The sequence below is a fragment of the Ammospiza nelsoni genome, chromosome 12, assembly GCF_027579445.1.
Source record: "Ammospiza nelsoni isolate bAmmNel1 chromosome 12, bAmmNel1.pri, whole genome shotgun sequence".
NCBI classification, from domain to species: Eukaryota; Metazoa; Chordata; class Aves; order Passeriformes; family Passerellidae; genus Ammospiza; species Ammospiza nelsoni.
Window position 1 is genome coordinate 7,001,678 of NC_080644.1, and position 12,130 is coordinate 7,013,807.

General features: G+C 45.2%; 1 protein-coding gene across 1 annotated transcript in view; it reads right to left on the bottom strand.

Moving 5' to 3' along the window:
• Positions 1–8,283, bottom strand: part of RTEL1 (regulator of telomere elongation helicase 1) — a 44,763-nt gene extending 36,480 nt beyond the window's left edge. Inside the window, exons 1-10 of the mRNA XM_059480663.1 lie at positions 8,259–8,283; positions 7,155–7,275; positions 5,521–5,719; positions 5,057–5,150; positions 4,057–4,138; positions 3,414–3,474; positions 3,102–3,177; positions 2,849–2,933; positions 1,643–1,708; positions 59–212 (exon numbers count right to left, since the gene is read on the bottom strand). Coding sequence (XP_059336646.1) covers positions 59–212; positions 1,643–1,708; positions 2,849–2,933; positions 3,102–3,177; positions 3,414–3,474; positions 4,057–4,138; positions 5,057–5,150; positions 5,521–5,719; positions 7,155–7,256 — 919 coding nt within the window. The 5' untranslated portion in view covers positions 7,257–7,275; positions 8,259–8,283. The remainder of the gene's footprint in view (positions 1–58; positions 213–1,642; positions 1,709–2,848; positions 2,934–3,101; positions 3,178–3,413; positions 3,475–4,056; positions 4,139–5,056; positions 5,151–5,520; positions 5,720–7,154; positions 7,276–8,258) is intronic.
• Between the last annotated feature and the right edge of the window lie 3,847 nt (positions 8,284–12,130).

The window sequence follows — 12,130 nt, forward strand, 5'->3', positions numbered from 1 at the left end:
TCTTGGTAGTGGCACTTCATTATCCCAGAGAAACAGTGATGTGTCACTGTCAACACACCGGAAGTGGCCAACTCCATGTTGAATTCAGCATTGATTTCATTCTGTTGAACCACTTTGGCTTGTTCCTCCAGGACAACATTTATTGCATCCATTGCTGAAGCCAGATCGTAGGGAGTCAAGTCAAAAGAAGAGGACTCCTCACACAACTTCTCCTAAAATAGAAGGAATTGAAGAATTATTCTGACCCCTCTGTGCCCTGTTTATTCAGGCAGTTTCAGACATGATGAAGTCCAGACAACCAGGCCTGATTTTATTTTTGATCTCCAGCTCAGGCCAGAGGATATTTCATAAACACCTGAAGACTTGGACTATTCATAAACAACATTTTTTCTGAAATGTAGAACAGATTTTGCCTCTTCCACATTATCAACATCCTAGAGAGTACAGACAGTAATTGTCTGATGTTCAAGCAGGAAATTCTTTACTTAGATAATTGGTTTGTTCTTCGAAAAAGCTATTTCTCTACTTTCTATTTAAAAAGTAGTAATGGTTTAAACACTCAGGATTAGTAACTTTGACAAAACTTTCTCTGACTTTGAAAATTAAATCACATATTGCTTTACAAGAAATTTTCTGTGACAAAAAGAATCATTTTCCCTGAGGATTGATGATAAATAATAAGGCATAACCTACACAAATACTTGACTGTAATAGCTATGAAGAAATAAGTTATAAAGAAATTAAGTGCTGAGCAAGATGCATGTGTAAACAATCTAACCAGAAAGAAATTAATTTTATTTCAGGATAATCCCTAAATTTCCACATATTAATCTGGAAGCAACAGCACCATCAGATAACTATTGAAAAATGAGAAGCTGCTCTGGCTAATTTCTGCATGCAGGCATCAATTAGTAATTCCTGCACACTACAAAGGGAAAAACAAATCCAAACCCCAAACAACTGTGACAGGATTTCCAGACATTTTTTCAACAGAAGATGTTCTGAGGAAAGGAGCAAACCCTGGATGCAGCAAGGCAAGGCTCTCTAGTGAAGCAGAGCAGACTCGGGTGGCTGTTTACTGAAAGGACACCAGGCACTCACACAACAAACCACAGCTGTTCAGCAGAAATCCCACCGGGAGACTGTGGCTTTGTGTGGCAGAGAAAGGGACATATTTCAAATGTTCCTCTGCATTTCATCATTTAGAAAAGAGCTGCAGTTTCAAGCCAGCAAAAAGGAAGAACTCCTACAGCAGCATTCATTATTTTTTCTTGTTTTTGTCTGTGAATGAGGACTTGGAAATATTACAAGAGGCCTGTTTGCCATCTACTGCATTTGGCAGAGCTGATGCAGATTCAAGAGTGGGTCTTCCATCATTTCTTACACAGTGTTTTCTTAGAAGTCTCCAAGAAAAGAAGCACCTCATAAATCTGGAGATGTACCCTTTAGAAAGAAACCATCACCTCATTAAAAAAATCAGCAGTGTCAAAGGACTGTTAACTACAAAATTTAACTGTCAGAGAAACAAGAAATGTTCATGATAACGAATATTAGCAACATACACCTGAGTACACATTTTACAGGCTATTTGTTTTACTCTTTGGGTGCAGATTGAAAATGGTAACAGACCAGAACAACTCACCACGTTGTGAGCTTCATCGAGTATCACCACAGTCCCCTTCAGGTCCAAGTTGTGTGATTTCCTGCTCTAAAGACAAAATCAGAACAAAGAAGTGGACAAAAAGGCCACTGAGAAATATGGATTTGATTGGCTGAGAAAGTGGATGCTGAGATACTTTTGGGTTTTCATGTATTTTTTAGTTGGGTTGGTTTTTTCCTTTGAGAAAACAGCAAGTAACGGCTGTGGTTGCCGGCTACAGAAACCACAGAATCACTTTCTCTGGAAATGAAGGTGCTAAAATGTATCATGTAAATGTTTACAGAGGTTACAATTTGTAATAAAGAAAAGAAAAAAAAAAAAACCCTGATGTGCCATATTTGGATTAGTTTAACTAATTTGAGAAAGTTTACCTATCAATTTGAGTCACTTTGAGTCATTTTTGACAATAGAGATCTGGGAGAAGTGGGGTGTAAAGCAGAGGATTTGCCATGTATTTACAATTTGATGCTTGTGTTGCCTTTGCAAGTGGATATTCTGGACACAACCCCTCCAGCACCACATGACTTCATTTCCTAATGCTTCTCTGCTTATAGGGCTTAAGGGATATTTTAAATTTCTTTTTTTATTTATTAAACTTTCAGTCTTCCTGCAGCAGTGGGGTGCAATCTGGCTTTTACTATAATTCATTAATTACTCCAAGTTGCATGAAGATGTCAGCACATTTGTTTCCTCAACAGAGTTTTCAAAGGTTTCACTTCCTATCCATAAAATTAAAATACAAACAGCTTATTACAACTGTTTGTACACAAAACCAGATATTACTTCCAAGAGATATGTCCAGTTTCTACTGAAAACTTCCTTATTCTGAAAATCATGCAACAGCTGCAGAAACAAAAACACCTCAGATTGCATGCAAAAATACTGCACAGTATGTGACTGAAGATTTGTGTCCAGGAAGTGAATATCACCTAAAAATGGAACCACATTCTGCAAAGCTAATTCTATGAGTATAGAAAAATGTCAAATATTTTTTTTTTTTTTTATCATGGGAAAGAAATTACAGAGAAAACCCCATGGTCCTGAACTGAACTGGGGTTTGGTCAGTTTTGAATCACACATAATGCATCCACTTGCCAGGCATCACTCTTCACTGTTTATCCACTAAAAGCATAAAAGCATAAAACAAACAGAAGAACAACTGTATTTAAAAGCAAAGTTACATGTTACCTTTGAGTCTAGTAAATAGTTGTAAGGCATAAAAATAATGTCTGCTTGCTGCTTCAGGCTCCGAGAGAGATAATAAGGACAAGCTCTGTTTAAAAAAAGAAAACAGTACAGACTATAATGCTTGCAGAAATATTAAGAGGGCATTCAACATTCATGCACTCTGATACACAAATGGATTAATAAAAGTGAACAAGGAAACAATTTTCATTATTTTCACAAGTCAGGGGGAGGAAGGTCAGAGGGGACTACTCACCTGTGCTTGTTTCCATTTTTAACCAAGTCTTCAATATCCATGATTGATTCAATCACTTCTTTCTCTGTACTCTTTTCTGTAAAAGATGACATTAAAATGACACCAGCTTAGGTGAAGGCACACACAAAGATTTGTTGTTACCCTGATCATCAAACTCACCCACTAATATTTCACTCTTGAAAGACAGTAACAGAGAAAAACACAGGTGGATTTTGCCAACTCTTCCAAACCTCTCCACCTGCCTAGCAAATCCCTCTCTCTGCAAAAACCAGGGCTTTGCTTCCAGGGGAAGTGAAGGTGAGCCACACTCACCTTCCACATTGTTATAGAAATGACAAGCACGAGCCATCACTTTCATTCTGCACATGTAGATCTGTAAAACAAAGCCTATTTCAGCCCAGAGCAGCACAGCCTGTCAGGCACTGAAAGCAGGTTAAGGAGTGGAATCAGATCTAACCCCAGCTAATGAATAATTGCTAATCAAAGTTCTTCAGCTTTAAAACCACATGCTCTGGTCACCTTGCAAGTTAGGCTCTTTTTTTGCAGCACAGAATACTCACATGCTCAGAGAAAAATATGTTATATTTTACCATTAATACTTTTCAAAACAGTAATCTTTGATATTGAAAAAATAACAGCTAAATCAATAGCTGAAGCAATGTTTTGAAATTATTATTGCTCTTGACAAACTCATAAATAGCAGATCAGAAACTACAAATTATTAACTGTCATGTTCTACACAGTGACATCTTTCTTTGGATACAAAATGCCACCAGAGGCGGAATTACATTTTGCACTCACATAACTGGAAACCAAACATTCCTAAAAAAAACATTTAGAACTACTGTACATGCAGCCTCTTATAGCTAAACAATGTCAGGGTGAAGAATGGCACACAAATGACACAAAAGTCTCCATATTCTCCCTGAACATCTTCTCCAGGCTCTGGTCTCACCTGCATGTGGTTGCTCTCCTGTCGCTTCACTTCAGGATTGATGCAGAGCTGCTCCCTGGACCCCAACACACAAACCTTTGGCCTGGACACACAAAACTGACATTAAAAATAAGGCAAGAGAGAACAGAGTTGTACATGCTTAGATTCAATATCTCAAGAGTGAAAGATTCAGGTGAAACAGATGAGCCCAAAGCAAGGGTCAGAGCCAGAACAAGTCAATGAGTCTGTCTGTAACTGCTGTGTGTGTTACTGGACGTGGAGGCACTGCACCTCTGCTGGCAGCAGTGGGTGTTAATAAGCAGCAGCAGCTCACAGCAAGAAGTCACAAGCAGCAATTTTCACCATCCACCACACAATCTGGGTTCTGTTATGACAGCTCAGCCCAGGCAGCTGGGGCCTGTCATCCATTACAAGATTTCCCAGCTGGTTGTGATGTTCAGAGCAAGGTTAGGACAGAACTGGTTCACTACAAACATTCACCATGGTTTGGGCTTTTTTGCTTATTACAAGGCTGTATCTTTCCAGGAGCTACATAAACAAATGGCTGTGCTTCTCCAAAGTTTAGCCACACACTGGCATGAGAACAGCTGAAAACTGTGACAGGCACTGGTATAACAGAACCACAAAGTTCTTAATAGATTTACATCAGCCTAAGGAGCTCAACTTGGTAATGGCTTCTCACTGCCCTAAAAAATATCCCCAGAAAAATATAAATAGGGGAAATTTATAAAGGTCATCTTTATAAATGTGTCAAATAAAAAACCAAAACCAGACTAAATGCTGAAGATTCTATGACTGAAGGAGAGAAGCTGTGAAGTATTAAAATAAACCAAGCCCATCAACAAAGAAAACCAGGCTCTAAACATGCACATTAAAGGAACTACATTTCTCTGGATAGCATCTTTTATGCATTCATCCACAGAAGTTCAAACAATAACTACACCAGAGGGGTTTCTCTACCTTTTCTTTGAATAAGGACACTACCCTAAATCATACTCACCTGTACACTGTGTTCTTTAGCTCATTAATGACCTGTGTAAGCTGAGAGTGAGTCCTGGAGGCATAAATTATTTTTGGAACGTCAGTGTAATAAGCTGCCAAATAGAAGAGGAACAAAAAAAAAGCAGAAAGACATTATAAGCATAGAAAGGAGAGCTAGGGATATTCTTAGCCTCCTTCCCCAGCTGGTACTATGGTAACAGTTTGGCTTGTAGAGACAGCAGGAAATGCTGTCATCCAACTATTCACAAACATAAAATGAGCTAAATGATTTTCCAAGAACTAAATGAGCTCCAAGAAAAATTCAAACTACATAAAGCACCTTGAAAATGTATAAAATGGTGAAACTGTGCTCCATCTGCTCAACAACAGCTCTATAACTTTTATAATTGTATATTTATTATAAAAGACAGATAAAAGCACGTTTTGACTACCATTCCTGAGTGCAGAGGTGGTGGTACTCACTTGGGACATCTCCATCTGTGGCAGCAGTGCCCCAGGAGGACACAGGTCTGTCAGGGAAGAGCTCCACCCCATTCATGCGCTGCGCGATTTTCCGGGCTGAGATGGTGTCCTTGAAGTGCTCCCTCCAGGCCAGGGTGGAACACAGCAGGCACAGGGTCTTCCCTGTGCCTGTGGGGCTCTCCAAAATGCCATTCACCTTCTTTGGTGGAGAGAAATAAGAGAGGGATTCAGGGGTTCAGCAGGACAGGTCTTGGTGCAGCTCCGCACATCCTCTGCCAAGGAGCAAACGCCAGCCCCACCAAGGAACTCCCACACACGAGGTCTAATCAACCTGTAGTACCCTCTAATTAACTTAATGAGGCTTAATCAAAAACCCAGAGCCAGCCATCACATTTATTTAGCACAATAATTCAATTCTCCACTCTTAGAGCCATTGGAGTGTGTCACATTTCAGCATAAAATACATGAAAATACAAGAAGTTATTGAGAAACCAGCCCAGAAAGTGGCTCCCAGTTAACAGAGTGCTGGTTTCCTTTAGGATTAAGGTTTTATCCCATGTCAGTTTAGGCACAGAATTTTGTCAACACTTGGAACACCTTGACCTACAGGATGTCACAATTTTTAAGTGTGTGGCAATACTAAAAATTGGAAAAAAGCAGCAGCTGAGCTCAAGGGTATGAGAGGAATTTATATCACAATACTGTGAGTTCAATGAGAGGAGGCACCAAGCAGGTACTGTGATCCAGAGCTTATGGTGGAAAGCCAAAGTTTCCACAATAAGCTTGTTTGGTCCCTCAGAACAATCCTTTGGTTCCCACAAAGATGTGTCCAGAAAAAAAGGTAATTACTGTGAAAAATACCATTTTATTATTTTGACATTCATTCAGTAAAATTCTCCTCTCACACAGCAAATGGAAAATTACACAAATAGTCCAGATATTAACAAGACAAGGTAAAATCCCTCCTGTGAGGAAAGGCTGAGACAACTGGGATTGTTCAGCCTGGAGAACAGAAGACTTCAAGATGACCTAAGTGGGGCCTTCCAGTTTCTGAAGGGGGCTACAAGAAACACGGAAAGGGACTTTTTACAAGGACCTGTAGTAACAGGACAAAAATGGATTCCTACTGAGAAAGTGTAGGTTTATGTTGGAGAATAGGGAGAAATTGTTCCCTGTGAGGATGCTGAGGCCCTGGCACAGGGTGCCCAGAGAAGCTGTGGCTGCTCCATCCCTGGAAGTGTCCAAGGCCAGGTTGGATGGGGTTTGGAGCAGCCTGGGATAGTGGAAGGTTACCTGCCCATGGCAGGGGGTGGAAAAAGGTGAGCTTCAATGTCCCTTTCAACCCAAACCATTCATGATTCTGCAGTCAGACCCAACCAGCCAAGGACAGACTGCATGAACACAAGCAGCCTTTCTTCCTTTTCCCAATTTAGGCAGGAACAGCTCATCTATATTTCTACTGACTGCCACCTGCCAGCCACGATTTTCATTACCACAGAGTAAAATAAAAATACAAGTAAAAGGTCAGAGAAGATTTGGAAAAGCAGCATACAAAGCACATAAAGAAAACTTGAATTGTGACAACCTTCTCTTAGAGAAACCATTTAGTACAGTTAGCAATGACACTCACTCACCTTTTGTAGGCATTCCAGCACCTTGGCCATATAGGCTTCCTGGCACGGGTAGGGCTGGAAGGGGAAATCCACTGTGATCCCATTCAGAGTGATCCTGGGCATGGCTCCTTCCCTGAGGTGCCTGTAAGGAAAAGCAGACCATGCTGACCCTGTTGTGGTGGTGATATCGTGCCAAGAAAAGGCTGAAAGAGACCTGGAATTCACCTCATTCAACCCCTGCCATGGGCAGAGACACCTTCCACTATTCCAAGCTGCTCAGAGCCCCATCCAACCTGGCCTTGGACACTCCCACAGATCCAGGGACAGCCACAGCTTCTCTGGGCACCCTGCACCAGAGCTGTCACCATCCTCAGAGGGAAGAATTTCTTCCCAGTATCACACTCAGTCAGGCTGCAGCGTTCCCCTGGGTCCAGCCACGCCAGGCCCGTGTAAAGTGCCTCCCTCCACCTCTCCTGTCGGTCCCTGCGGGGACGGGAAGGAGCAATCGGGTCACAGCGTTCCGGGCCGGGCCGGTACCAGCGGCTCCGCAGGAGGGTCACGGGCACTCGGTATCCCCTCCCAGTCCCGTACTCCGGGGCTGCACCGCCCGCTCCGGCCCCTGTTCCTGCGGTCCAGAGCTTATGGTGGAAAGCCAGATCCCTGTGATCCAGGGCTCCCATGTCCCGTGTCCCTGTATTGCTCTGTCCCCGCGTCCTCTCAGCCCCGCGGTTCCAGATCTCTGTGCTCCAGGACTCCCATGTCCCCATATTGTTGTGTTGCCGTGTCCCCGTATTGCTCTGTCCCTGTGTTCCCGTGTCTCCGCCTTCCCGGCGGTCCCAGATCCTTGTTCTCTGGGAATCCCGTGCCCCCGTGTCCCCATATTGCTGTGTCCCCGTATCTCGGCGCTCCCCGCGGTCCCAGATTCCTGTGCTCCCGTACCCCCATGTCCCCGTATCCCTATACTGCTGTGTGCCCGTACCCCCGTGTCCCCACACTGCTGTGTCCCCATACCGCTGTGTCGCCGTACCGCCGTACCCCCGTGTCCCCCTACCCCCATGTCCCCACACCGCTGTGTCCCCACACCCCCGTGTCGCCTGTCCCCGTGTCCCGGCTCTCCCTCACCACCTCCTGCTTCGTTCGGAATCCCCGCGCCGCCGTCACGTGCCACACCCCCGCGATCCATGCGTCACTTCCTGCGCGCGCTCTCGCGAGAGCGGCGGCGTTGCCCCGGTAACGGGCCGGGAAGGCGGCGGCCATGGCGGGCCCGGGCCGTGCGACCCCGCCGGAGCCCGGGCCGGGGTGTTGGGGAGCGAGCGGGGCTGGTGGCGGCTCATGAGGGGCCCCGGGCAGGAGCAGCGCAAGCCCGGTGGAGATTGAGCGCTGCTAGGTCTGAGGGAAGCCGGTTCCGCTCCCCAGACAGGCCCTGTGGTTCAGCCGGACGGTTCCGCAGCCGCTTCCCCCGGGGCGGAGGCCGAGCTTGGGCCCCGGAGGTGCGGGATGTGGCTGTTCCCTCCCCAGAAGCTGCATTTCCAAAGCCTCCCAGCCCTGTAGGGTCCCCCGCGGCAGGCCCCCCCGGGAGTGGCGTTTGTCCCCGTTTGCAGGGCTCAGGACAAGCGCTGCCCTCGGGCACAGTTCGTGTCCCGGGCCCCGCTGCGCTCTGTGCCGGGCTCTGCTCCCCGTGGGCGGCGCTGCTCGCTGGAGAGGGCAGAACGCGGCGGGGTTCTTTGTGAAACCCTCGGCGTTTGAGGTGGGAGGGCTCTGTGGCTTTATGCTGAGCTCCTGCCATAGGAACGGTAATGAATTCTGACGGGTCTCTTTTGTTAGGGGTGAATGTGCCGCGCCTTTGTTCCCGGCTTTTCTGCAGCGCGGTGCTCCCACCCTCCAGTCCCCTGCCAGTGCATCCAGGCACATCCAGGACCGGCTTTGGCACTCCAGGTGCTCAGGCCCTGTGACTCTGGTGAACTGCTCTGGATTAATGAATTATCCACTTTTGCAAGAATTTGCTTTCAATAAATGCATAAGCATGGCTTACTTGTGTCCCCGAATTTTGTAAAATTGTGTTTCATGCAGCTAGATGAGAGAGGAGGCAGGAAGAAAATACTTTGTACTCATCTCTGTGGTGTATTGCTGTGTCTCATGCTATCACTGCATAGATGTAGAACAGGATGTGGCTTCTTTTATTGTAGCTTTAAAATGCTTTACTCCTGGCCAGCAGCACAGCTTGTTTGCGTGCAGAACAGTTCTCATGTTAAAAGGAGCAAACCTTAAACTATGTAAGTTGAGCATTGTGTGGTTTGTTCTGTTCCCAAACTCGTGGCGCCTCCTGTGTCACGGTGTTGGGTCAGGGGAGCTCATGGGTGTTGCTGCTTTGGTGGCCAGCCTTTAAATTCCTTGAGCTGAACTTCCCTGGATCATAAACTGTCTTTAATTGCAGGGAATGAGCAGGAGAACACTGAGTTTTTGCCGTGGAACTTTGTGTTCTCCACACAAAATTTAACAGCTGGTTTTGCTCATGTTTCTGACTGTGAACTCTTTTAATATGATACCAGTCACGCATGATGAAGCTGCAAAAGAAATTCCTTTGTGAAATGAGAGTGTGGTACAACTTTAGGGAAGAAAAAATAAATTTAAAACTCCTCATAAATACATGGAATATTCTGTTGTTGTTATTTCCTGTAAATCTTTCCCACGTGGAAGAACAATAGCAATAGTTTACCAAATGAGATTTTTTTTCTGCCTTATTTCAGTGCTGCTGCTAGAAGCTGTGTCACCTGCAGGGAGAGGGGAGCTGGGAGGTGCCCAGCCCAGGCAGGAGCGGGCTGTGACTCAGCAGGTGCCCAGCAGCAGCCGTGAGTCAGCACCCGCAGCTCCCGGAGCTGCTCCTCTGCACCAGTGACCTCACCTGACCAGGGCTGCAGGCTGCCTCCTCTGAAAACAAACAGAGGAGATGTGCTGTAAGCTTAGAGAGAAAAATACATTCCTTGTTGTGGAGGTTTAGTGAAGCTGCAGTATCTGTTGGGATAAAGACGTGATAAATAAAGGTGTTGGTCTCACACTGGATTGCCATCTTGGTGTTTGTCTGCCTAGGATAGACCCTGAGTTATTACAGAGCCAGAGTTTGGAGAGGGAGGATTTCAAAACTGAGCAGCACAGAGAGTTGTGTGACAACCCAGCCAGGAGGAACCAGCCCATCTCCACTTCCCACTCATTCCTGGGTTTTAAGATCTTGGATAAAGTATTTTTCATTTTCAAGAAAAAGAAAAACCATGTACTAAATAAAAACCTTGTGAAAGATGGTCCTTAACCTCTGTGGGGAAGAGGCTGAACCACACCAGCAAGGAGAGCACTGTGCTGTGCAGAAGTGCAAAGTGAATAATGGCCATGTTTGTTCAGGGGCTGCCCAGGCAGGGTCTCCCTTTCCAGATGAGATCCAGGGGAGCAGGAACCTTCAGGAATGGGACAAAAGAACCACAAGGGCCATCTGTAAAACTCCTGTGGTTGGCATGAAGGTTATTTACCCCTTTTCAGATAGAGGAGGTTTGAGTTGCCATTTGTTGTCTTTCTGAGTCTTTTGTTTTCCCCCCAAATTATTGGTTTCTTTCAATCCTGATAGTCCAGAGCCTTTCAGTCCATTTACTGCTGGGAAATAACAACACAGCTTTCCACCTTGACCCTCCAAATAATTTGCTCCCTGTTTCTCACACAGTGTATTCCAGTGGGACACGTGGCCATGGCACCTTTAAATCATTCCACACCCTTTCCTCAATAAAAGGAATAAAATGTGTGCTGGATTGATGTCAGAAGATCCAGAATATTGTGAGAGGTGGCCAGACCCTCTTGGGACTGCTGGGAATATCAAAGGCAGAGTTCATCCTGAGCAGAAGGGGGAAATCACTGCCCTGGTGCAGGTGCCTGAATGCAGGCATGGCTGCATTCCTCTGATCATGGCAAAGGTGGTTTTGAAGCACACACAAGATAACCTGTCAAATCCTGGAAATTCAATCCAAGGAGAAAGCAGAGAGATGTTGGAAATACAAAACAAGGCTTGGACAGAACAGGAAGCAGTTAAAAGTCATTAAAAAAACTTGCAAACAAATTTTGAAAATGTGTGGATAGTGTTCATTTTATTCTGAGTTAGACATTTTCTCTATTTTTCTTTTCTTCTATGACAGTGTTATGACACTCTGAGATTGGGGAAAAATTAGGAAAGTAGAAAAATCTCTGGTCTTTCTAAGTGAATTTACTGTGGTTTCTACCCCTGAGCAAGCCAGAGCACTGGCAGGTATTCCAACAACCTGTGGTTCTCTGCAGCAGCTGGAATTGTTTGGGAGTGTCTGCATTGCAGCGTGCCAGGAGATGTGTGGGTTTGGGAGGATTCCTTGCTCCCAAGTGTGTGTGGTGCTCTAAAAGCACAGAAGCATTGGCCCCTGGCAATACCCAAAAATGGAAATGATAGAAATTATAGAAAACAGACAGAAAATTAAAAGAAAAGAGGTCCTGATGCCTAGGGAGGGGGAGAAACCCAGAGAATCTCACTGAAATCAAAAGGCTCCATTCTGCTCTTTCTCCTCTACTTTTACAGCAGTTTCCATCTCAAACTGCAGCTCCTTTAGTGCCTCAGTGCTGGTGCAAAAAAAAAGAACTAATCCCATGCCTAAAAACCTGCTGGGATCCCTCCTCCCTGTGCTGTTTGCCTAAAGCTGCTGCAAGGTTTGGGGTTTGGGTTTCACACCTCAGCCCAGTCAAGCCAGACCCCCAACCTGGCCCTGCAGGTGAGGGTTAAAAAAAAGAAAAAAAAAAAAAGAAAAAAAAAAAAAAAGAAAAAAAATCAATTATTTTGCTTAATTCTGCTTTCAGCAAGGGAAAAAACAGTTTAGCCCATCTCGAGCAGACAAGAAAGGGAGGAAGAGGGGAAAAAATCCTCTTTTGCCAGCGCCCGGCTGGGTGTGTCTCGCCCCCCCCGCCGTGGGGCTGCGTTCCTGGCAGGCAGGCTTGCC